Source organism: Dermacentor variabilis, unplaced genomic scaffold (assembly GCF_050947875.1).
Source record: "Dermacentor variabilis isolate Ectoservices unplaced genomic scaffold, ASM5094787v1 scaffold_13, whole genome shotgun sequence".
NCBI classification, from domain to species: domain Eukaryota; kingdom Metazoa; phylum Arthropoda; class Arachnida; order Ixodida; family Ixodidae; genus Dermacentor; species Dermacentor variabilis.
This window is the reverse complement of record NW_027460291.1, coordinates 31,820,635-31,848,229: the sequence shown is the minus strand read 5'-3', so window position 1 is coordinate 31,848,229 and position 27,595 is coordinate 31,820,635. Positions and strand designations below refer to the sequence as shown.

General features: G+C 48.0%; 1 protein-coding gene across 1 annotated transcript in view; it reads right to left on the bottom strand.

The window, feature by feature from the left end:
• LOC142566635 (nose resistant to fluoxetine protein 6-like) overlaps window positions 1-19,473 on the bottom strand; it is a 96,918-nt gene extending 77,445 nt beyond the window's left edge. Inside the window, exons 1-2 of the mRNA XM_075677469.1 lie at window positions 19,237-19,473; window positions 9,448-9,559 (exon numbers count right to left, since the gene is read on the bottom strand). Of these exons, the coding sequence (XP_075533584.1) occupies window positions 9,448-9,559; window positions 19,237-19,473 (349 nt within the window). The remainder of the gene's footprint in view (window positions 1-9,447; window positions 9,560-19,236) is intronic.
• Window positions 19,474-27,595: the final 8,122 nt, after the last annotated feature.

Here is a 27,595-nt window from a genome sequence, read left to right as displayed (position 1 = left end):
CCAGTATGCATCAATGGCCAGCCTATCTCCTACAAGAGAAATAATCGTTTTTTGGGTGCCATTGTGGACTGGGACCTCTCTTGTAGCCCTCAGGTTGCACACTTGAAGAAGAAGCTCACATCTATTGTTCACGTCTTCAAGTTCATCGCCGGCAAAACGAGGATCATCAGTGGGCTCCATGCTAGTTATTTTGCTATGGAACAGTATTTGCGATCACGAAGAGGCGAGCAGCGTGAAGACAACGACGACAATTAGAGGCTAGCGCGGGCTGTTGCCTCTTGGCGAAGTGCGGCGTATTTACCTGTAAATATACTTGAGTATAGCTTTGCGTCTGCGTCTTCCTCCGTAACATATCTGGTGGAGGTGGACATTCCATGTACCTCGTCACGGAGCTTCGCAGTGGATGGTACGTCGAGCCTTCCTTGATGGCTCCCGGCGACGACAACTCGACTCCGCTGGCTCCGACACCTGCTGCCACTTCGACGACCTATATCACTCTCCCCTCTCCCCGTGATCCTGGCGTATTCTCGGGCAAAGATGGGGAAGACGTCGAGGACTGGATCAGCCTGTACGAACACGTCAGCCGCCATAACCGGTGGGACCCTACTATCATGTTCGCCAACGTAGTCTTTTACCTCTGTGGCACATTTCGAGTTTGGTTTCGGACGCACGAAGATGAGCTAACCAGTTAGGATTCGCTTAAGCAAACGCTCCGAGACTTGTTCGGCAACCTCTGCGGTCACAAACTTGCCGCGCAGAAGGCGCTTTCCGGCCGTGTCCAGACGTCAACAGCGCCCTACATCACGTACGTTCAGGACGTCTTGGCTCTGTGTCGCAAAGTTGACGCACACGTGACTGAGTAAGACGAGGTTTCCCACATCCTCAAAGGCATTGCCGATGACGCCTTGAACTTGCACGTTTTCAACAACGTGGCGACGGTGGATGGAGTTATACAAGAGTGCCGCCGCCTGGAACTCGCTAAAAGCCGACGTTATGACCAGCAGTTTGCCCGTCTGCCCAACACCCCAGCGACATCTTCCTGTGCCGACACTCTTCGTCCTAACAACAGTAGCGATGTTACCGGGGTCGTTCGGCGTGAGATCGAGGCCGCCTATCCGGCCGCCTTCGACTCCAGTCCCACCAACGCGCCTGCAGTCACGGTTTCTCTGATCCGCCAGGAGTTCGAAAACATGGGTCTTCACAATATCTGCCCGGCCCATCGCCCTGATACCCACCCGGCTTCTTCGATTCCGCCCCGTCCCGCATCGTCTTACCCACCACGTTTCCGCAACCCATCTGAATGGCACACTGCTGACGACAAGCCCATTTGTTTTCACTGCCATCCAATCGGGCACATCTATCGGCACTGTCGCAGTCGCTGGAGTTCTCCGAACCGGTCTACTTATACTGCCTACACTCGCTCCCCGGGTGGCCGTTCTCGTCCCTATGCCGCACGCTCCGATAATGCCGCCACTGATTCTCCTACTCTCCTAACCGCCCCTATTCTCGTTCGCCTTCGCCCCAACGACGACAATCTCGCTCTCCCCAGCCCCCTCGCTCCTATTCGCCGACTCCCTTCGGACGCCGCGCCCAGCCGGAAAACTAGACGATGCAGCGCCTCGAGGTGACGCTGCATTGCTCCCTACGCCGCCAAATCCTCTACTGACGTTGTCCACTCATCTGAACCTTCTTGACTTGCAAGTCGACGGTGTTTCTGTGTCTGCTCTTATCACCACTGGGGCGCATTTGTCGGTAATGAGCGCTGACCTTCGTAACCGGCTGAAGAAAATAATCGCACCCGCCACGATGCCTGTTGTTCGTGTCGCCGATGGAGGAACAGCCCCCGTAATTGGTATATATGCCGCTGGCGTCTCCTTCGCCGATCGCTCCACTATCGTGCTATTCACGGTCAGCGCCCACTATCCCCACGACATCATCCTCAGCTTAGACTTCCTCTCCGCACATCCTGCTCTCATCGATTGTTCCGCCAATACTCTCCTCCTTGACCTGCCTGTTCTGGATCCCGCTGAACCACACCCAAGTCGCCTTAGTTCCTTCGACTTCGTTCACTTGCCACCTTCGGCACTGGCTTACGTTGACTTAGTGTCATCCCCACCCGTCCCCGACGGTCACTACATCGCGGCTCCTGTGCAAGACGTCCTCCTTAGACACCGGATCACAGTACCTTACACAATTTTATCTATAACGACGAATTGCGTCTGCCTGCCAGTGGTCAATTTCGACTTGACGACACAAGTACTGCCACGCGGGATGTCTATGGCCCAGCTTTGCTCATTCGAGGATCACTCAGTAGCATATATTGCAGTAGACGACAATTCAGCCGATCCTCCTCTACCATCGCAATCGGCAACTAGTACCATCGCCGACTTAGAGAAAATGATTGCGCCCAACATGCCGTCCGAACACGCTCGTGAGCTCTACCGCGTTCTGTTTTCCTACCACGATATTTTTGACTTTAACGATCATCCTTTGGCCCAAAATACAGATGTTAAACACCGCATTAATTGCGGCGATTCCCCTCCTCTTCATCGCCGCCCGTATCGAGTGTCACCGGCTGAGCGTCAAGTTATTCACGCGGAAGTTCGTGAAATGCTTGCCAAGAACATTATTGAACCGTCATGTAGTCCATGGGCGTCACCTGTTGTACTGGTAAAAAAGAAGGATGGCTCATGGCGCTTTTGCGTGGATTATCGGCACCTTAACAGGGTTACCAAAAAGGAGGGGTATCCCCTACCGCGGATTGATGACGCCCTTGACTGCCTCCACGGTGCTCGGCATTTCTACTCTATTGACCTTCGCTCCGGCTACTGGCAGGTTGCCGTGGACGACCTCGACCACGAGAAGACTGCTTTTGAAACACCCGACGGTCTTTATGAATTCAAAGTGATGCCGTTCGGTCTATGTAACGCTCCTGCCACTTTTGAACGCATGATGGACTCCCTTCACGGTTTCAAATTGTGCACGTGCCTGTGCTACTTGGACAACGTTATCGTATTCTCCACAACGTTTGCCACCCACCTCCAGCGCCTCTCAGCAGTGCTGGACGTTTTTCGTCGAGTATGGACAGCTGGGCTAGTTGGTTATGATTAGCATTATGAAACATTGTTCCAGCGCACAATTGAACAAGGACGAGAAGAGAAAGACAACGCGAACGCCGGTACGGGTCGAGGAAGGGTTTGCACACAAAGGAGGAGGGGAGAAAGGGCCCAATGTACTAGAAAGTATATCGCTAAGTATGGACAGCTGGGCTAGTTGGTTATGATTAGCATTATGAAACATGGTTCCAGCGCACAATTGAACAAGGACGAGAAGAGAAAGACAACATGAACGCCGGGTTTCGCCCGGCGTTGCGCCCGGCGTTCACCCGGCGTTCGTGTTGTCTTTCTTTTCTCGTCCTTGTCCAATTATGCTGGAACGATGTTTCATAATGTTTTTCGTCGAGCCGGTCTGCAACTCAACGCATCAAAGTGCCTATTCGGCCGTCGCCAGATTACCGTCCTTAGAAATCTCGTTGACGCGAACGGAGTGCGACCAGACCCAAGCAAGATCTATGCTGTTATGCACTTCCCTGTTCCGAAGTGTGTCAAAGATGTGCGCAGCTTCATCGGTGTCTGTTCGTACTTCCGAGGTTTCGTGAAAAATTTCGCCTCCACAGCACGACCACTAACCGAGCTTTTGAAAAAAGACGCCCCTTTCCAGTGGGGCGATAATGAGGCCTCTGCATTCTCGCATCCAATCGACCTTCTCACAACGCCTCCCGTTCTGGCCCATTTCGATCCTTCTGCGCCTACCGAAGTACGTGCTGATACCAGCGGTCACGGAATTGGCGCAGTACTGGCACAACGCCAGCGCGGCCACGACCATGTTATCGCTTACGCCAGCAGGCTCTTCTCACCCGCGGAGCGCAACTATTCCAGCACTGAGCGTGAGTGTCTGACCCTAGTTTCGGCGGTTGCGAAATTCCGCCCATACTTATATGGCCGACCCTTTTCCGTTGTCACAGACCATCAGGCGCTCTGCTGGTTATGCTCATTGAAAGATCATACAGGAAGACTTGTTCGCTGGGCCTTACGCCTCCAAAAATATTCGTATTCTGTCACCTACAACTCTGGCCGACTACACAAGGACGCTGACTGCCTGTCTCGTTACCCGGTCGACGAGCCTAACGATGCCGACAGCATTACCGCCAACGGCATTTTCTCTGTGTCTGCCTTCGCTAACATCGCCGATAAGCAGTACGGAGACCTATCGCTGCGAGCACTCATCGAGCGTCTGCGCTCTACGCATACGACACATCCGTTCGCCGATATGTCCTACAGGGCGGCGTTCTGTACCGAAGGAACTTCCTCCCTGATGGCCCTGATCTTCTTCTTGTCGTACCAAAGCATCTACGACAGAGTGTGCTCTTTGAGATGCATGACGCACCCACTGCAGGACCATCTTGGGGTAACCCGCACGTACGACTGCGTCCGCCGCCGCTTCTATTGGCCTGGTCTCGCTCGCTCCGTCCGACGCTATGTTGCTGCCTGTGATACCTGCCAGCGTCGGAAAACACCTCAGGTGCTACCTGCCGGTCATCTCCAGCCGATCACCGTCCCTGTGGAACCGTTCTTTCCTGTTGGATTAGACCTCCTCGGTCTCTTTCCCACGTCATCCTCGGAGAACAATTGGGTAGCCGTCGCAACTGATTACGCCACCCGATACGCTATCACGCGGGCTCTCCCTACTAGTTGCGCCACTGACGTCGCGGACTTTCTCTTGCGTGACATTGTCTTGCTTAATGGCGCCCCGCGACAGCTGCTTACTGAGCATGGTCGTAACTGCCTCTCCAAAGTTATCGCCGATATTGTGCGTTCCTGCTCCATTGAACACAAGCTGACTGCCTCATAAAATCCTCAAACCAATGGCCTGACAGAGCGGTTAAACCGTACTCTTACGGATATGCTGCCCAAATAGGTTTCCAAGAACCACCACGACTGGGACATTGCTCTTCCTTACGTCACATTTGCGTACAATTCTTCCCCGCACGACACCGCCTGATTTTCTACATTTTATCTATTGTACGGTCGCGAACCGACCTTGCCCCTAGACACGGCACTTCCTCCTGCTGCGATTTCAATAAGCGAGTATGCGCGCGACGCCATCGCCCTCGCCGACCATGCACGCCAGCTTGCCCGTACTCGTCTGACGGCCTCGCAAACCACTCAGCAGTGTCAATAAAACGCTCGCAGCCGTGACGTACAGTTTTCGCCTGGTGCTCTCGTGCTCCCGTGGTCACCCTCTCGTCGCGTCGGACTTTCAGAGAAGCTCCTTTCGCGATACACAGGGCCCTACCGCGTGCTGCGCTGTGACGTACGAAATTGCTCCTGTGAGTTTAACCTCGTACTCTACCCTGGCACCTAGTGATGTGGTGCACGTCAGTAGGCTCAAGGCCTACTACACTGCTTCCGGGACGGCGCTTTTGCCGCCGGGGGTAGTGCTACGGAACAGTATTTGCGATCACGAAGAGGCGAGCAGTGTGAAGACGACGACGACGATTAGAGGCTAGCGCGGGCTGTTGCCTCTTGGCCAAGTGCGGCGTATTTACCTGTAAATATACTTGTGTATAGCTTTTCGTCTGCGTCTTCCTACGTAACAATATCGAGCACTTTCTATCGGATTCCTATGCTATAGCTCTCCCGTGCTTGCTAAAACTTCCAAGTCAAATTTTCGAGAGCTTCAGAGCGTGCAAGCACAGGTACTACGTGTTTGCCTAGGCCTTCCGCGGAACGCCTCAACAGCAGGAACCATTATAATAGCTCAGGACCATTCCATCACGACTTACATTAGCACTGACATGCTTATGGCCCATTTTCGTCAAGTTTCGCGGATGCAATCAAGCTCTCTTGCCTACCTGCCACAACGACGACCACAGGCGTCCTTCTCCAACGAGGTCAACATCCATCGTGCCTCCCTACCGTCGGGCTTCACACCGCCAGCACGTTCAACCTCAGCTTTGTGGTGTTTAAAACAACCTCAGCTGCGTTTTACGGCTCCAGGAATTTAATGAATAACTTCATAAGTATTCTATTTGAAGCATATGTACAAATTCCGGAAGTGACGCCCAGAAGTAAACAAGTCGTTGCATCACTTCACTGTACGGCTTCCATTCCGCAATTTCAACATGTGCCCTCGAGCGAGTAGTAAGATTAGTTTAGAAGTGTTATAAATGAGGAAATGATGAGCGAATGTGCATATTCGTTTTTGATATCACGTTATAACTGGCTGCATGGTTTAAAAAATGCTTCAACCATACTTGCACAGACGGTATCTCAATATTGTCATGAATAGGCGACACGCATGAAAACAACCAACAAAACGGCTAAGATAGTGGGAGGGCGGTAATTTCACTTGTAGTTCAACGAGTGGAGACCAACTTGACATTTTTCTCTCTTTGTCTTCACTGATTGTTGTTCCTCTAAAATGAAGCAATAGCCATTCTGTATGTGTCGCGTTTTGTATGCTCAACTGTACTTAAAGAAGAAAACCACAGCCGCCTTAATTAACCTGAGGTTCACACAACCTTTAGCTTAGTGCATATTGACAATAATAAGTTGAAGCTTGTCAGTGCAATGTTTTGCATAGGCTTCTACATTTTTGAAACAGTGACTACCAACATGGAGTTGTGTGTGCGTTGTGTGTATGTGTGCGTGTGCATGTGTGTGTTGCGTACGTGTTGTTTGCGTGTGTGTGTTTTGTACGTGTTGTGTGCGTGTGTATCGTGTGTGTAGGGAAGGGAGGGCGTGTACATTTTGTCCCATGGTGAGTGCTGTTTGTTTTCAAGTGTATACGGTGCCACTTACTGGCCACGTACTAATATTCTGCAGTTGTCAAAAACGAAATAGTCGTCTGGCTGGAATAAACATTCTTTGGAAGTGGCCTCCCACACGGTACTCACATACGCAGACACTGCAGGGCTTTGTTGACCACTCTTCCAAAAAAAATAAGTCTTGTGATAAAGTGCTCCGTTGAGCTCTGTGCAATCATGCTGCGGCCATTTGTATATTAAAGCAGCACTGTAGGTTTTCAGGTCAGTCGCAGCATGACAGCCTGAGAGCAAACAAGGTGCAGCGCCAAGCAAGTAGCACGGCCTTGCACCAAAAATTGTCTCCATAATCAGGTGTCTTCACGATTGAGTTTTAAAGCAAAAGTCTTCATCAACGTAATGCGGAGGCCACTTTGAGTTTATTTCTTTTTCAGCACCATTATTGTTTGATATATAAGCTGGTTCTCTTGCACTGTAGTAATAAGTTCGCTGTTTCTGCTTTGTTTTCTTGCGGCATATTTAGCCACCAGTTTTCCTTGCTTTAAAATAAAACGATTTTCTATTTTTCTAAGAAACAAACTGTAGCCGGGCTGCTCTTTGTAGTATCATTTACCACAATGTTAGCACCACCACCTGCTATGTCACGCACGACTCCATGAAATATCTGGTTCCTTGGTATATCGAAAAAAACGCCCGCCGCTTTGGCAAAGCGGCTATGGTGTTGCGCTGCTAAGCATGAGGTCGCGGGATCGAATCCCGGCCGCGGCGGCCGCATTTTGACGGGGGGCAAAACGGGAAAACCCCTCTGTCCGCTGCATTAGGGGCACGTTAAAAATCCCCTGGTGATCAAACTTAATCTGGAGTGCCCCACTGTGGCGCGCCTCATAATAAAATCGTGACTTTGGAACGTAACACCCCAGAATTCGTTCACAGAAAAAAAAAACGTAAGAGTGAAATTTGATTATTAAAAACAATTTTCAGGTGAGAACAGTTTTTCGATTTTGCGACTCAGCTACGATGGTTAAACCAATATCCATCTTTACACAACAGTTCCTTTTTACATGAAAAAGGCATTCGATTGCATCTGTATGTTGAAAATATGCACATCTCTTCAATGTGCACTTCACAATAGCTGGACGCTATCACATAATGCACGCCTACCATGATGCCTCATACACACTGCCCGCCCATCTTGATGCTATTGTGTGTCGCAAATTTGTGCTTGAATGCATGCCGTGACAAATTCAAAAGAAATTTATTGACAGGGTCGGCGGAGTTCCGTAACTTGGCCATCAGTGCCTGTTGTACTCAAAGACGTGCGTATTTATTTCCTTCGCTTGCCTTGCTTTGGTAGGGCATGTACTTTTTCCCGTTCTTACTTCTTTTCGTACGCGTGCGATCCATTGCAAGCGGCAGCTTATCTATAGACTGGGAAATTGAGTTTTAATCTGTTATAACACCTGAAGGAAAAGCGATGCTGCTTGTTTTATGAACCTCGTGCGCATAAGCAGTTCTACCAATATACCTGTTTTCACATTTCTCTGTCCAGTGATTTTTTTTATGTAAAATAAAACAAAAATTCAGCTTACTCTATTATGTCCTAAATTAGAAATTATTTCTTAGAGCTACTGAGAGAAAAAGTCTTGACGACATTTAACAGCAGCGCAAGAAAACTGAGTAAAGTAATAACGGAGACACACGCGAGCGCTATGCGTCACCTTCGTCTTTTTGCGCTACAGCGGAATATTTTCAGCTTTCACCGCACAGCCTAAATTTTGTTTTGAGACCAGCTGCATATATATATATATATATATATATATATATGATATTTTTTTACTTTTTAATGATTAAGTGACGTGCGATAGAAAATGCAAATATGAAAGAAGCTCACATGGAAATTTAATGGACTCAAGAATTGATAAACACTGGTCGAAAAAGGAATATTGGCTGCAGTCAATATTTCTACAAAGAAAATTCTCTTCGTGAGGGAGGCAACTGCCCTCACGAAGAGAAATTGCCTCTCAAAGCATTGGCTTCATCGGCAGTCCTGGTTCACCCATTATTCAACACGATAGAAAATTGTCCTTACGCATCAAACTTCTGTACAGTGGAACAGAAAAAAAAGTGAAATAACAGAAAAATTATAAGAGAAAATGGAACTTTGTCTGTGTCTCAAAATGGGTAAATGTTTTACTTATAGACTTTCTGTAAAATAAAACAGAAAATATCATTAAATAACCTTTTTTTAACAGAAAACAGAACTTTTCCTGTAATACAAAACAGATAACTATCTTTAAACACAGAATTTATCTTAATGTAAAACAGAAAGAACTTGCTAAATAACACAAAAATAAAAATAAGAACCATACTTTTACCGAAATTTACTGGCAAGGCAGCTGCCAGAAAATTTCAGTTTTTTTAAGGAAATTTTCTTACAGTGGTACGCTCCTGCGCAAGCCTGCGAAGCTTACTGGAAACAATTTATTTGTGAATTTAACGCCAACAATCTACACTTTCACTGTTTTGTTTATTTTTTCGCACTGGCGAGGTCCAGGTGCAAATGAGCTAGTTCAACACAGCTCTGAGCTAAAATTGAGGAAAACAAGCTTTTATACACTTACGTGCGCTACCGACGGCTTCCAGGTCTTCTTGGCTGCAGTCAGAGACGACGCATATAGCCATGCGAAAGCCCGGAACACGTGGGTCCTTCAGGAACTTTACCAAGTTTTCAGCCTGCGATAAATCACTTCCTGCGTTAAACCGCAGTAGTAACAACGCTACCTTCATCACTCTCCTCCCAAAACACCAACGATTCCCACTGAGAACGCTGCATCGGGCTGCTTCCTTTCCCGTCTTGCTGATTTCTGCATTGGTGCCCTGTATACCGCCTATATGGAATACATTGCCATCCTGCAGTTAACAGGCTTAGTGGCGCTTTGCAAGCTGGAGTGTAACTTCTTGCTAGTAATGCCAACCAGTGAAGAGTAGCGGAGGTCGAATAACATGAGTCTTTTTCTCGTATCTATAAGTGTAATGATGAAACAAGTAAAATGTTATTTGTTCGCTCGCCAAGCACAAGGCATATTGTGCGATTTTAATTTAATTTAATTTTAATTTCTACTGGGCTACCCAGTAGAATATGAGTCCAGAAAACAGCGGGTTCCTCTACCCCTGAGGGAGAAGATCACGGTGGCCAGCATCCCGAGAAACATGCACCCTGAATACCACAGAGAAAGGAGGCGAGCGAGAGTGAAAGCTCTGCGTAAGGCCTACGAAGGACCAAAACAAGGAGAAGTCCGATACACCGACGCGGCGAAGTACAAGAACAGAGCGGCCCACGCTATCAGCGTGATCAACGGCCAAGGACAAGAGGTAGCAGCGGCCTCGGTAAGCACTCCAGACATCGACTGCGCGGAAGAAACGGTGATAGCCCTGGCGGCCACTACGGGCCAGCGAGAGGAAGATCTAATCACGATCATCACCGACTCACAAACAGCATGTAGAAATTATCAAAAGGGCCGCATTTCCAAACAAGCCCTGAGCATCCTCGAAAAGCGAGACAATTTTCCAGAGGTGTACATTGTCTGGGCCCCGGGACACGAGTCCCTGGCGGGTAATGTAGCGGCTAATGCCGCTGCCCGAGATCACATTCTCCGGGCTATCCCACCAGGTTCACGAGCACCGGTAGACCAACAAGATAGCGTCCCGAAAAGATACGCCGATATCCTGAGCCACTACAGACTGGGTAGAAGGATCTATCCACCCCCGCATCCCCAGCTGACAAGAGAAGAGGCGGTGATCTTCCGAAAACTACAGACCGGCACATTCCCGCACGGCACCCTGCTACACGCAATGTACCCTACGACCTATACTCACAAATGCGCCTTCTGCTCTACGCTTAATACCCTCTACCACATGGTATGGGAATGTCAACAAAATCCATCGACACCGCCCATCACCGGACCAACCGTTGAGCAGTGGGAGGCCCAACTGATAAGCTCGAGCCCTGAAGACCAGCATCGCCTGGTGAGCAGGGCCAAGCTATCAGCTCAAGCCCACGGCATCCTGGACTAGGGACGCCGCCCACCTCGGACGATTTTACCGTCGGCTCATTTCAACTAATAAAGTTTATTCCTCCTCCTAGTATGGAATCCGCATCCACCCATCATAAAGCCTTTTTCCGTTCAGGCTAAAGATTTCTGTGAATTGTGTTCCCTGTTTTCATTTTCCCAACTTGTGACTCAGCCTACCAGATCACCAACCAGAACGGCAAACACGCTTGATTTAATCCTAACTAATCGACCAGAGCTTGCTTCCTCTATAACATAGCTACCTGGTACTAAAGACCATGCGTTACTAACGTTTGGTTTAAAAGTCTGCTATCCCAAAAGGACAAAAGTTAAGAAAGTAATACGCGATTACAAGAAAGCCAACTTTGAAGCCATCGATAATGAACTATCTTCATTTATTCAAACATTTTTTGTTGATTTTGAGAACCGTTCGGTCCAGTCAAATTGGGATATATTTGTAGACCAGGTACGCCTATTAACTGCAAAGGTAATTCCTAATCGCGTCATGACTTCTAATCCTCAATCCCCTTGGTAAAACTCTTACATAAAGCGCCTATCTAACAGAAAAAAAAACGTCTCTATCGTTTAGCTAAATCATCTGCAAGTAAAACAACTTGGGAAACCTATAACCCTGCCAATCATGTGTACTTAACTGCACTAAAAATGCTAAAGACAATTACTTATCTCATACATTACCTGACATGCTTACGATAGATATCCGAAAGTTTTGGCGCGTCATTAACCCGTCTTCTGATAGCTGTATCACCTTGAAAGATGAGTCAGGTGAAGTTATTCCAAGTGAAGCTTGCGCAAACATTCTCAGTGAATCATTTGCAAATATCTTTCCACTTCATTGAACATTGATCCCACCACACACAGAACACCACAACTATCTCATTATGCAACCCATAGCTCTTGACTTTGCAGGTATTGCTAGGCTGATTGATGATTTGCCTTTAAACTCAGCTCCTGGGTATGATACTATTAATAGTAAATTTTTTAAAAGCCCTAACACATGCAGTTCTGTAATACTTACTAATATTTTTCAGCAATCAATAAAAACTTGTACCCTGCCTGCTCAATGGAAAATAGGGAAGGTGGTTCCGTTGCATAAATCTGGTAAGGAAAGCTCACCCCTGAATTACCGCCCGATTTCGCTCACCAGCACCTGTTGCAAACTTCTTGAACATGTTCTATTTTCTGATCTTGTAAACTTTCTTGACTACAACTCATTTTTTACCTCAGCTCAACATAGTTTTCGCAAAACATCTTCATGTGAAACCCAACTAATATCTTTCACGCATAGATTACACTGTATTTTAGATCGTGCCTCCTGTGCCGACTGTCTATTTTTAGACTTTAGCAAAGCGTTCGACAAGGTTTGCCGCAAACTGCTGCTATTCAAGCTGAATCTTTTAAACCTTGACAGTAACCTGCTGAAATGGATTGACTGTTTTCTTACTAACCGTTATCAATTTGTTACTGCGAATAATTATGATTCATCATTGACTGAGGTTCGTCCTGGTGTGCCCCAGGGATCAGTACTAGGGCCCCTACTTTTCCTGATTTATATTAATGACCCACCTTCTTCATTGACATCTCACATTCACTTGTTTGCTGACGATTGCGTGGTATATTATGAAATAATTACTAACGACGACACTAATGCTCTTCAGTCTGACTTGGACTATGTGATTGATTGGTGTAACACTTGGCTAATGGAACTTAATATTAATAAATGTAAAGTTGTGCGCACGCAGAGGAACACCAGGACTCTTCCTACTTACTGTCTAAATAAAATTCCTCTAGAAGCTGTTAACTCGTACAAATCCTGAGGAGTTCATATAACAGAAAAACTAACCTGGAACCTTCACACACAGTATATAATAAGTAAAGCTAATAGCATGCTCAGTTACTTACTCCACAAGTTTTCCAAAGCACCGTCATCCTTAAAATTATTACTTTAACAGTCATTAGTGCGTCCTAAATGGGAATACGCTGCAGCTGTGTGGGAACCGTACCATGAAAACCTTATTTCCTCACTGGAGCTTTTCCAAAATAATTCAGTCCGATTCATATATTCAAATTATAACCACACTGCTAGCATAACATCAATGAAAGACAATCTATCTCTTCCATCACTTGCATCTCTTAGAACAATAGCACGTGTGACACTGTTTCACAAATTTTATTGCCATTCCTCCCTTCACAGTAACTTCATTTCTCAACCTCATAACCTATCGAGCCGCATCGATCATCGCCATAAGGTCGGACTTCATACAGGCAACACTAACACGTTCAGTCAATCTTTTTTTCCCAGATCATCACGGCAGTGGAACCACCTTCCCTGAGAAATTGTATCTATTGTCGACAACAAACTCTTTCGTAAGGTATTAGCAAACATTGTATAATCAGGAATTATTAACATGTTATTTCATTTACTTGCAGTACTTACAAGCGACTAAGGACGACAGTGGTTAACATGGTACGAAAAGGAATTATGAAGGTGCTATTTTGTTTACATTGTCTGTCGTATTTACAAACATTAGGCAAGATATTACATAGTACTGTATAATTAGGAATTACTAACACGCTACATTGTTTATTTTTCGTACTTCACTGTTAGGCTTGCCGTTTTACTACTCCGCTCTATAATGCCTTCGAGCCTTGAGGGTACCATAAATAAATAAATAAAGATAAATAAATAAATAAAATAAATATTGCAATCTTCCAACTATAGCTGCGCTGTTATTTGTTGTGATAAATATAATCTCGATAAATGCGGCCATAAATATGAAAGCTGGTGAAAAAAGAAAAGTGGCACGTAGTGCAAGCAGTTCCGATGTAGACATCATAGCCTAGCATTGCAAATAGTGGAATTGGGGACAAGACGCACCAAAACGGTTTCTATTCTTTCTTCCTCACAGTAAGCTTGCCGGCGTGGTTGCTCAGTGGCTATGGTGTCGGGCTGCTGAGCACGAGGGCGCGGGATCGAATCCCGGCCACGGCGGCCGCATTTCGATGGGGGCGAAAACACCCGTGTGCTTACATTTAGGCGCACGTTAAAGAACCCCAGGTGGTCGAAATTTCCGGAGTCCTCCACTACGGCGTGCCTCATAATCAGAAAGTGGTTTTGGCACGTAAAACCCCATAATTTTATTTAATTTTTTCTAAGGGGGCAGCCTCCTATACTGCTGCTGTCCAAAATCATCATCGATGATATCATAATTTATGTAGATGGATCGCATTCTTGAGTCCTTAGCAGAATACTGTGCCTTACACAAACAAATTGCCACGAACTAGCAATACGTTAATCATGATGTGTTCAACGCCTGCCGGTGTGGAGGAATATGAACAAATCCATGCCAGTGAGTATCGCAAGGAAAACAGCGCTTGTCTTGCTGCTATCTCTCCTGCCCATTTGCAGGTCCTTTATCGCGCTCCTTTTTCCATTTCAACCATGAAAAAAACCTTTGGTCAACTCTAGAGTAATATTGCCATAGATTTTCTAAACGAACTTCGTAGTTACTTGTAGCCTTCCCAAACAAAAACAAACAGCAAAGAAAGAAAAGACAAAAGAAAACCATCCAATTCCGAGCGTGCAGTTGACGACAACTCATTCTCCAAAGAGAAAAACATCAAGAAATCACCTTGTTTCTAGAAGTTCCTTGAGGCAGGTACACGTTTATTAAGTCGGTGCATGTCTTTCTTTCCCAAACGTCCGTATAAAATCATCTTTGATATATAGCGCAGTTCACTCTGTAAAGGTGGTCTACATGACGAGCCACACAGTTACGACAAATAAGAATTTTGAAAGCACCCAAATAACAACCTGCACTAGTCAATTCATTGTTCATTCGCACTAGGTATACGTTGGATTTGCGGAATTGAAGCTGGGCGCTCGCAAAATCATATCTGGTTAGCAGATATCACGAGACTAGATATCCGTGCTGAAAATGTGAAACAAAATGCACTGGTGTTTGAGTCAATAGTTTCCCTAAAGCTTCCCTCGCAAACTGCGGTACAAAACCAAATGGAACGCCACTGCATCTTCATTTATTTTTGTTTGAGTGGAAGATTGGACTGATTGGAAAACTGGTACTATAGACTTAGGACTTCTGCTGTTAAATATAACTTTGTTGTTACCCAGCTTCTCTAATTCCAAACAGTGCCCTGAACTGTATATCTAAAAGACAATTATTCGTTTTGTTAATTAACTAATTAGTAAAAATGTATTGTTATTTAAGTAATGCCCGTCTTTTCCACTATTCGACCAGAAGAGGCAAAACGACGACATCTACCGCAGGGTCATTTTTTTCAGGAAATAAACAGACAGGCTAATCTCACTTCTGCCCCATGCTCAATATGTTCTTGTATAAAATATGTTTTGGACACGCTGCAGCTTCCATTATACATTTGGCTTGGAAGATACGACACATTTGAAAATACATTACATATTTTGGTTCCGATGCACTGTGATTAATAAAAAAAGATTTTGAAGATGTGAAAGAAAACGGTCATAGAGAGAGAGAAAGCATGGAAAGGAAAGGTAGGGAGGTCAACTATACAAGCATCCGGTTTGCTACCCTACACTGGAGGTAAGGCAAAGTGGGAACAGAAATAGGAAAAGAGGAAGAGAGTGAGCAATGAGTGTACGTAGGAGGATGCACAGGAGCCCTACACACGCTCTCACAAACAGGTGTACTTTAATAAATGTACTAGTGCACGAATCGCTTTTTAGCATCTCTGACTCAGACAACGGTCTCGAGTCTAGTCGATTTAAAGTTGTCCGGAGAGAGAAGCGTTGGACGTAGTCGCGAGAACAGATACACAATAGGTGCCTAATGGTTTTCTCGCACCTACAGGAGTCGCATGTCAGGCTATCGGCCATTCCCATACGATAGGAGTAAGCGTTCGTAAACGCCACCCCAGCAACAAGCAGTACAGCAAGATTGCTTCGTCGTGCGAAAGGGTTGATGGCAGTTGCAGCCGTAGCAAGGAGTCCAGCTTATGTACTCGACAAACGAATCTACTTGAACTCCAGAGACGGTCAGCTTTAATCAATAGCAAAAGGAGCTAGCTCACGCCTATCTTGTGACGTGATTCAGGCTTTCACACGATAACTACTAGAGGAAAACAAGCCCAACGTAAATTTGGTTTTGATCCTCTGCACAATCACTCGACAGGAATGATATGACAACGCATCACCGTCAGGGTGACGTTGTAGTGACGCAGTATCAAAAGTGTGAATGAGGAAACTAACTTTTTATAGGGCAAATATGTGCCCACAAAAGTGGATGACCGTACAAGGACAACGATAACAGCGAACACGGGCGGTGATTGTTGAAATCTGACCTGCGGGTCAAGCACGTCGGTGTTTATACATTACTCGTCGAAGGTTACGGCGTAATTGCTGATGCCCTCGTGTCTTCCAGAAAGTACTACACAATTGGCGTCGCACTTATAATCGGTTTACACAAGGTTCGTTGACGACAGACAACGGATAGAACCATCGATAACATTATAGGAACTTCCGATACATGCAGGCGCGTACTGCGCTGAGCGATAACGTTTAACATTTGTTAGTCGGTGAAAAGCGGTCGCCCTGGAAAAACAAGTATTCGTGTCAATTCTCTCCTCTTAAATAGCATCATCCCGATGCTGCAAACAAACACAATAGCGAAGAAATTCACGGATGATTGCGATACTTCCGAACACCAAGTTTGAGCGCAGCTGTATACGTGTTTTCATTTTGCGATATATTGGCTGGCGCGGATACGCTATCTCGTGCGGCTCGTTGCAAACGGTCAATGTGTGGCGTGACTACCTCGCTATTCGGGAGATCGCGAGAGGTGGCGCGTGGGTGACACGTGGGCGTGATTCACAGCAGCCGCCGCAAAGAAACCTCCACTCATAAAGCACTGTATCAAATGAAATCAAATCAGTTTAATATTATTATTACAGCGTACGTTAATTACAGCATATAGAATATACAGACGAGGGTCCCAAAGTACGAGACTGCAACGGGACCCTCGTTGAAGATTACAGTTAAACAATGCAAGGATTGGCAGCAGTGCGAACAATAGAATATATATATCAAGTAAGAAATAACAGAAAGCATAACGGAATAGAAAAGATAAAAACGCATGAAAGCAAAAAATGAAATTGAGAAATAAATGCCGTATAGAAGAACGCAAATCTAGTACAACTCAACAACCACGAACATCAAAAATTTAACAAATAGCCTTTTAGTGAATTCTTGAATTAGGATAAATAAACTCTGGATTTTAGAGACGTACGTAAATTATTCCATGATCTGATCGCGGAGGATGACGATGATTTACCGTAATTAGTCGAAACCTTAGGTAGGAGAATATTATTGTAAATAGCAAATCTGGTACAGTTGGCATTTACTAAAAGCTCAGAATCAATAACATTGATAGAAAGTTGATTTATTTGTTTATGCAACAAAATTAGATTAAACGGAAACAAGTTATTAATAGGAAGGATGCTGTTGGAACGAAGAAGGGCAGAGGAGCTGCCGTCGCGAGGACAGTGAAAAATAATCCGTACAGCTCGATTTCGTAAGTGCTGAAGGCATGAAAGATGATACTGATAAGTACTTCCCCATGATACGATGCCATAACTGATATCAGTATGACTGAACTCGAAGTAAAGACAAAGAAGGGTCTGATGAGAAAAATATGAGCGTGCTTTAATCAATGCACAAATGCCGAATGCTCTCATCTTTCTAATGTAAGCAATACGGTTAACGAACTTAAGGTTAGTGTCGAGGTGAACGCCAAGGAAAGATACACTATCACTGACACAAATCAAATGTGAGTCAATTGTGATTCCTGGCAATGAGGGTAACTTACGTTGAGGTGATTTAAAAACGAGAAATTGAGATTTATTTGGATTAATAAATGTGACGAGGTTTATTGTCCTTCACAACGTTGTGGAACGCTAGGTATATAAAGACAGTGCAAGGGCTGTCCGTAGCCCGGGGCTCGCTCGCGATAACGGCATGGTCCTTCGTCTTCCTCGTCAGTTGGCGCATACACATGGGCGCGTCTGCTTCATTACAATGCCCCGGGAGCGAAGCGTAACCGTCCTGGCGACTCAGGGCGCGGAGAAGATGAGCGGGTCGTAATACGGTTCCAGGCGGTTCCCATGTACTGTCTCTCGCCCACGACGACGCAGGTCTGGTGACACTGTGAGGGGCTCGACGATGTAGTTGACCGGTGAAGTGGCCTCGATGATACGGTATGCACCGTGATAACGCGCCAGGAGTTTGGTAGAAAGTCCAGGAATGTGAGCTGCTATCCAAAGCCAGACAAGCGAAGCAGGAGCAAAGTTGTGTGGTGGTTGATGAGTGCGGTCATGTCTTGTCTTTTGACGTTCTTGAGTCCCGCTAGTCAGGGCACGTGCCAGCTGACGGCAATCTTCAGCATATTTGGCGACTTCGAAAATCGGAGTATACTCTGTAGCGTCAGGTTGGTACTGCAGTATGGTGTCCAATGGGCATGAAGGCTCACGGCCATACACAAGGAAAAAAAGGAGAGCCGGTGGTCGCTTGCGTCGCGGTGTTGTATGCGAACGTAACAAAGGGGAGTACGGTGTCCCAGTTGGAATGGTCGGAGGAAATATACATCCACAACATGTCGCCAAGTGTGCGATTGAACCGCTCGGTCAGACCGTTGGTTTGTGGATGGTACGCTGTCGATTTGCGGTGAATGATCCTGCACTAAGCGAGGAGGGCTTGGATGCCCTCCGACAGGAACACACGGCTCCTATCACTCAGTAGTTCTCGGGGAGCACCGTGGTGAAGAACAAAATTGCGAAAGGATGAAAAAACCAACGTCACGGGCGGTCGCTGCTGGCAGAGCGGCAGTCTCAGCGTAGCGAGTAAGGATCGACGCCGACAACAATCCGCCGATTTCCACACCCGCTGCATAGAAGCGGGCCGTAGAGGTCGATGCCGACGCGGTTGAACGGACGAGACGGGCATGGTAGCGGCTGCAACGGTCCTGTGAAACGCTGGGTAGGTGTCTTGCTACATGCCTTGTTGGCATGTAGCACAAGACTGAATGTACTTTTGCACAAAGTTGTACATGCCTCGTCAATAATAGCGCAAACGCAACGTTGTGTAAGTTTTGTGGACGCCGGCATGAGCGCTTAGGAGATCAGCGGGAAAAGACGCGCAGATGTCAGAGCACATATGACGATTTATAGCAAGGAGCCATTTCTGACCATCGGGTATATAGTTGAGGTGATATAGAATGTTGTCCGCACGGAAAAGTGGTTTGCTTGGCAACGCAGTGCTCGTGTCGAAGGGACATGAGACGGAGTGGTAAGGTAGTCAAGTGACATAACAAGTGTTGGGTCTTTGCGCTGCTCTGTGAGCATGTCGGTGATGGTCAACGGTGACAGGCTGGACGAGGAAGCTGACAATGACGCCAAATCAGGCTTCAGTGGGGAACAAGAGAGCGCATCAGCGTCGTAGTGCTTGCGATCGGAGCGGTACATGACGCGGATGTCCTCGTCCACTCTGTCACCGTTGACCATCACTGACATGCTCACAGAGCAGCGCAAGGACCCAACACTTATGTTACTTGACTACCTTGCCGCTCCGTCTGATGTCCCTTCGGCAGGAGCACTGCGTTGCCAAGCAACCCACTTCTGCTTTCTTTAGAGTACGGCTCGCATAAGCGACGACGCATTCATCATAGCCAGCTTTTTGTTGCGCTAAGACCACGCCAAGACCAACTCCGCTGGCGTCAGTATGAACTTACGTGGGAGCATCAGGGTCGTAGTGGCGAAGAATCGGTGGTGAGGTCAAGAAGTGACGCAACTGCTGAAATGCTGCATCACATTCAGGTGACCACGCTGCTATGCCGTTACTGGCGGAAAGTAAACTTGTCAAGGGCGCCATGATGGATGCAAAATTGCGTACGAAGCGAAGAAAATAGTGTTACGTGTAGCTGATGTACAAGTCTATTTACAATATATTTACACGTAGGCCAACAGTGGCAAAGGTGGCGACGCTATATCAAGCGGGCACACGTCGACTTCTTCCTCCTCAGTGCAGCCACACTGTGGCGGCTGTTCCGTATGAATAGGAACATAAGCCAATAAAACATCTGAGGATTTTGATAGACGTGGGCGTTGGGAAGTCTGCAACGGCGAGGATCTTGTCTGCGTCCGGGACGACGCCGTCTTTTGAGATAACGTGACCCAAGATGGTTAGCTTGCTTGCAGCAAAACGGTACTTTTTGATGTTAAGCTGTAGGCCGGCAGATGCGAGACACGTCAGAATGTCATCCAGGCGAGTGAGGTGTGTCGTAAAATCAATTGAGAAGACGATTTTGTTTTCGAGGTAACATAAACAGGTCTTCCATTTGAGGCCGCGAAGGATGGTGTCGATCATACACTCAAAAGTAGCAGGCGCCTTGCACAACCCGAAGGGCATGACGTTACACTTGTAGAGGCCATCGGGTGTGACGAACGCGGTTTTCGGACGGTCAGGTTCGGCTATTGAAACTTGCTAGTACCCGGAGCGCAGATCCAAGGAACTGAAATATTCTGCGCCTTGTAAACAGTCTAGAGCGTCATCGATCCGAGGCAGTGGATAGACGTCTTTTCTCGTTGTCTTGTTTAGGCGTCTGTAGCCGACACAAAAGCGAATGGAGCCATCTTTTTTTCTTACCAATACGACAGCTGAAGACCAAGGACTTTGAGAGGGACAGATGACTCTACGTTTGAGCATGTCGTCCATTTGCGCTGCGATGATTCGGCGCTCTTCGGCGGAGACACGATACGGGCGCTGTCGCAAGGGGGAGTGGGAACCGGTGCCGATGGTGTGAGAAACAGCGGTGACACGGCTCAATGACGTCTGATGACAGTCGAATGAAGCCAGAAACTTGTGAAGGAGAGCGAGAAGTTGGTGGCTGAACCCACTGAAGGTGACGAGTCTGAGACCGAAGCGATGGGCGTCAACATAACAGAGGGAGTGGGTAGGAACATCGAGATCGTCAACGTAGTCGACCGCCTGAAAGTATCTTACGGTCTCTCTACGCAGTAGGCTGATCGGGTATTGGTAGTTGGTGACCAGCCTCACAGTTGACCCAGATGTTATAGTGAGCACGGCAAACGGAAGAACAATGCCCTTGCGCTTAGCAAACACATCGGATGGCGTGAACACTAAAGTGGCGTCAGATGCGGCATAGACGACAGGACAACAGCCATCGACGACTCCGGTGGTATGGTTGTGTCGGCATCAACAGTGAGTTCGTCGGCAAAGTGATGAGTGCTGGTAAGCAGTGATTCACATAGTGGTAAAAGCGACACTTCTGCACGCGAGCAGTCAATGACAGCATGATGACGTGACAGGAAATCCCAACCAAGGATGAGGTCGTGAGAGCACGATGGTAGCACGAAACACTCGATAGCGTACAGAATGTCGTCGATGACGACATGAGCCGTGCATACAGCTGAAGGGCGCATTCGCTGCGCGCTGGCAGCGGCGAGCACCAGGCCAGAGGGAGCTGTAGTCAATTATTGAAGTTTGTGAGAAAGGTTCTCGTGAATGACGGAAACGGCTGCTGCAGTATGGACTAGTGCTACTGCGGCTACTCCCTCTACAAAAACGGTAATAACATTTTGCGGCGAAGATTGAGGTCTTGAGAACGTCGATGTATTTGCAGTTCTTGCCTCAGGAACTGCACCAGTCAGTTTCCCTCTTCAGTGGGAGCTCCACGAAGCAGGGGCCAAATCAAACGCTGACGAGGGGAAGGGGAAAGCCAAGTTTCCGACCGGCGATCAGTGTCAAGACATCGTGGTGAAAATGGAGGCATGGCGGCATACTGTGGTTGCAGGAACTGCAGGAAGCGCTTCAGATATCTGAGTCCGGATGGCTTGCTGCAGCGTTGGAGGCAAAGCTGCCGTAGGTGCGTCGCTGTGAGGCAGGAGCGAGAGCTGCCTGGCCACCTCTTCACGAATAAAATCTTTGATATTGCCGCCAGCCTCATCTGAGTAAAGTCGCGGGTTCGAATCTCGCTGCCGCCGGTGACCCACCGGTTCGCCGCAATGGGAGCAAGCGTCCCCCAGCCTGGCACTTGGCATCCTCAGGAGTGATGAGCTTAGGAAAGGAGCCCGCGTCCTGAAGGCCCGTCAAAAGACTCGTGAGCGCAACGCAACGCCAACCAGTTCTCGGGGGGAAGGAAGGGTCGAGCTCCGTGGCCCGCAAAGGCGTGTCGCTGTGTCCTTGAGGTCGAGACAAGCCACGACGATGAAGTCAGATGAGCGCCGAACCTGTAATACAGGAACTCACTCAGGAACTCACAGAGAGGAGAACGACGTTCGAAGAAGCGAAGCTCGAGGGACGTTTTTGTTGAGTGTACAGTCGCTTTTTGTTGACGGGCACAGGTTCGCCCAGAATAAGCTAGTTTTCATAGAAACGGCTGTCGTAACTGTTGGTTACATATCTGGTGGAGGTGTAGGGTATGATTCCAAGCCACACACACGTCAGGGAAGGTAGCCCGGATCCCCGAAGTTTGGAGCCAACAGAATTAACGCTTGTCCACCAACGCACGAGCCGCCGCATGATACGTGAGGCCCTCGAGTTTGGTCCTCTCGCCGATTCACCAAGGGCAGCGGCGGCAGTCAGCCTAGGTAATAGTACGATGGCTACTCAAGTAACCCCTGCTCACGTCGTCGTTGATTCACCCCGGACGCCAGAATTCTTCCACGGAGACACATTCGAGGATGCCGAGGTCTGGCTCGAAAACTTCGAGCGTGTCGCCAGAGGTAACGGTTGGGACGAAACAAACTCCGGTATGTGTACTTCGCGCTGGAGGAATCTGCACGCACGTGGTTTCAAAACCACAAAGCGTCATTATCATCGTGGAACGACTTCCGACGAGAGCTGCTTGCAACGCACCCGAGCATGGACCGCAGAGAGAGGGCAGAAGCCGCCCTTCAAGCGAGGAACGAGCAGAACAACGAAAGCATGACCATGTATATTGAAGACATGACCCACCTCTTCCGCCGAGCAGACCCAAACTTGGCTGAGGACAAGAAATTGCGGCACGTAATGCGCGGTGTGTAACAGGAGCTGTTTGCGGCGTGGTTCGTAATCCGCCACGCCACTGTAGCCGAATTTCGATCAGAGGCGACGACGATGGAGAAGACGCTGCAGCCGCGTGCGAGGCAGTACAACAGAGGCGCAAGCGTCGCATCATTTGACGTTGGGTCAGGAGCCCTCCCCAACAACATGGACATCCTACGTGAAATAGTGAGGTCCAGCGTAAGGGAAGAGCTGCAGAAACTGCAGCTGGCCCAAAGCCCTCCTACGGTGTCCTCACTTGCCGATGTCATACGCGAAGAAGTCGGGCAAGTAATTTGGGAGCCAGAGCCTCAGGTACGGCCCCGCGCGCAACCAGAGCGTCAGCCGCGGATATCGTACGCCCAAGTTTTACGTCAGGACCTAAGACGCACCGACTTTGGACGAACGGCCACAATACCCCAGGTACTTCCTCACAATGTGCCGCCCATGGCAGAAGGAACGCCACGATGTATGGAGCACTGCAGACCGGCGACCCCTCTAGTACCACTGTGCAGAGGCTGGTCACCTATACCGGCAATGCGAGTATCGCCGAGTAGGACTGCGTGGCTTCTCTGTGAATGCGCCTTGCCCTTGAAACGGTGAGCGCCCTTATGAAATTGAAGCATCTTTATCTACGCGCCAAACTATTCGGAACCCCCCGCCCCCCAACATGAACCTCGATCGGTAGCGGCTATGTGTTATAGCTGGCCCAGTTCATGTCCCCCTTCCATTTCACCGAGGCGTCGCTCACAAAGTCTGCGACGGGAAAACTAGAGCCAGCGACCTGTGGAGGCAAGGCCGCTGACGCCCGGCATACCGAAGGCCCTCCATCGCCAATCCAACAAGACGACGGCAGTGACGAAACGACGAACAAGTGCAGTGATTACGCCGTTACTTCTGAGTTGCACGTCATCATCGACGACTTCGAAGTGACTGTGTTGATGGACACTGGTGCGGACTATTAGGTTAATAGTCGTGTACTCGCCAGAAAATTGAAAAAGGTATTGACCCTTTGGACCGGATCTCTAATACGTACAGCGGGGGAAAACTTGGTCGACCCCGTAGGAATGTGCACTGCAAGAATCGGAATTGGAAACTTTACATACGTCAGCAGCTTTATTGTTCTCCCTGAGTGTCCCCGTGATCTAATACTGGGCATGAACTTTTTGCAAGCGAATGGCGCAATTATCGACTTGCAAGAATCACGCGTTGTTTTCTACAGAAAATGCTGTTACCATTTCTCATACAGAACAGCCACATATTTCCTCTCTCCGTATTGGAGATGAACACGTGACGGTGCCGGCACGGTACAGTGTGACTGTCGTTGTAAGGAGCGACATATTTCGTGACTATGAGGGACTTGCAGACAGAAGTATCGGGCTGCTACTGGAAAAGCAAATATGCGTGGCATATTTGCTTCACCTCCGTCACCTGCGTAACGGATCTGCGGATGTCCTCTTGACTAACTTTGGCAATGAGGTACAACACGTGGCGAAGTGAACAGCCATAGAGTCTCTTCATGACTATGCACAACTTGCGGATGTGTCAAACCTCGAGGCAGCATCACCAGCTTCTGTCACTTTAGACTGTGTCCTTACCTCTATCGGCATTGGCCGAGAGCTGTCATCACCAGAAAGAGATAAGATTCTGAGCTTGGTCACAGAATTTGCTGAATGCTTTTCGACTTCATCGAAAGTCCATCGTACTCCCGTCGCAAAACACCGCACTGTGGTCGACGAACCTGCAAGACCAGTGCGCCAACACCCGTACCGCTGGCTCCAAAAGCAAGAGAAGCGATAAGAAGGCAAGTACAGGAAATGCTCAAGGACGATGTAATACAGCCATCCAACAGCCCGTGGGCATCTCCGTCAGTCCTGGTCAAAAAGGATAGCACCCTACGATTTTGTGTTGATTACAGGAAACTCAACCTCGTCACGAAGCGCTATGTTTATCCACTCCCGCGTATCGACGACCCCTTGGACAAACTACGCAATGCTTACTTCTTCTCTTCTTTGGATCTCAAAAGCGGATGCTCGCAGATAGAAGTGGACGAGCGAGATCGCGAAAAAACGGCATTTGTGACACCAGATGGTATATACGAGTTTACGGTGCTTCCATTTGGTGTCTGCGCACGCCACCTTCCAGTGGATGATGGACACTGTTTTCCTTCCGGACTGAAATGGCAGTCGTGCCTCGTCTACCTTGATGATGTGGTGGTCTTCTCCACTACATTCGAGCAGCACGTGCAGCGACTGAGAGCAGTTCTGGATGCTATTCGCACGGCGGGATTGGTCATAAAACCCGAAAAGTGTCACGTCAGCTTTCGCGAGCTCCGCTTTCTCGGACACATTGTCAGTGCTGAAGGCATCCGCCCGGATCCTGAGAAGCTCACTGCAGCAAAAATGTTTCTGAAGCCAAGAGACAAAAAAGCTATTAGACGTTTCCTGGGACTGTGTGCCTAATACAGGCGTTTCGTAGAAAATGTTTCTAAAATTGCCGAACCGTTCACGCGACTGACAAAAGAAGATGTCCTTTTTGTGCGGGAGAATGAATAAGAAGACGCCTTCTCTGAGCTACGACGGCGTTTGCAGAGTCCTCCTACCTTTGCCCATTTTGATGAAAATGCCGAAACGGAAATCCACACCGACGCCAGTAACGTTGGTCTCGGTGCCATACTTATTCAGTGGCAGAATGGAGAAGAAAAAGACATTTCGTACACAAGCCGTACCTTATCGAAAGCCGAGACAAATTACTCAGGTACAGAAAAGGAATGCCTGGCGGTTATATGGGCCATCAGTAAGTTCCGGCCATACTTATATGGCAGACCATTTCGAGCCATCAGCGACCATCATTCATTGTGCTGGCTGGCGAATCTCAAGGACCCTTCTGGAAGACTCGCTAGATGAAGTTTGCGTCTACAGGAGTATGACATCACGGTCGTTTAAAAGTCTGGTCTCAAGCACAATGATGCTGATTACTTATCATGAGCACCAATAGAAACTACGTCACCTGAATACGAGCAAGATTTCCTATTTCTTGGGGCTGTGAATACGACGGAAATTGCTCATCCTCAGCGCACTGATGCGGAATTACTCCTGCTCGTCGAGTACCTGGAGGGTCGACAAGTGAAAGTGCCTCGAGTTTTCTTCCGCGAATTGTGTTCGTATGTCCTCCATAACAACGTCCCCTACAATCGAAACTTCGAGCACAGTGGTGAGATGTTTCTACTTCTCGTACCATCATCGCTGCGAGCTGAAATCTTAGAAGCTCGCCATGATGATCCTGCAGCTGGCCGCTTAGGCATTAGTAGGGCTCTGGCGAGAATCCGCCAGAAATATTACTGGCCGAAGTTGATGAATTCAGTGCAGCACTATGCCAAATCGTGCCGAGGTTGTAAAAGAAGCAAAACACCGCCACTCAAACCAACAGGTTTTCTGCAACCGATACAACCACCAGCAACACCATTTGAACAAATAGGAGTGGATTTACTTGGACCATTTCTGGTTTCAACCTCAGGAAAGTGGTGGATTGTGGTAGCAACCGATTATCTGGCCCGGTATGCTGAGACATCTTCCCTTACAAAAGGAACTGCCTTTGGAGTGGCTCAGTTTTTTTGTCGCCCACATAGTGTTACGACATGGCACACCTAAGGCACTCATTACTGACAAAGGAATAGCTTTTATGGCCCGTTTGATGCAGTCTGTTATGAAACTAACACATACTGCTCATAGAAAAACCACAGCGTACCATCCGCAAACAAACGGCCTGACTGAGCGGCTCAATAGAACGCTCGCTGACATGATCCCAATGTACGTGGACATCGAGCATCGGACATGGGACAGTATTCTACCATATGCTACCTTTGCGTATAATACTGCAGTGCAAGAGACGACACACTTCACGCCATTTGAACTTGTTTACGGTCGGACAGTAACAACGATACTAGACGCGATGTTAAACAACAGCAGCGAAGTCGGCCCTAACGTTAACGAGAACATAGAAAGGGCAGAAGAAGCACGGCAGTTGGCAAGGCACCGTATCGTACAACAGCAATACGTCGACGCAAACCGATACAACCTAGGGCGAAGAGAGGTACAGTACAACCCCGGAGACAAAGTGTGGGTATGGACGCCCATACGTACGCCCGGTCTTTCGGAGAAGTTACTGCGCGGTTACTTCGGCCCCTACAGAGTACTTCGCCAGCTAAGTCCCTTAAATTACGAGGTAACTCCTGAAGGCCAAGTCTGCTCCACACGACGTAGGACTCGCCCAGAGGTCGTACACGTAGTACGAGTGAATCCTTACCATGAAAGGAATTGAATAACAGAATGTGCACATGCGATCAAGCCTAGCACCGGCCATCCTCTGACCACTGGCCTTTTAAAGCAGTTGGCCTCTCTAGGCCTTTTCTACGCATCGGGACGATGCTTCTTCGGAGGGGGCTAATGCAGCCAGCATTGTGAGAACAAAAAGACGACCGCCACATCCCAAATGCGTTTCAAAGAGCCGCCACACCTCAAGCCTCAAGCAAAGCACCGCAAGGCAACGGTGGCCCGGTGCTGACACACCGGCGGCTCGTGCGCCAGAATCGGA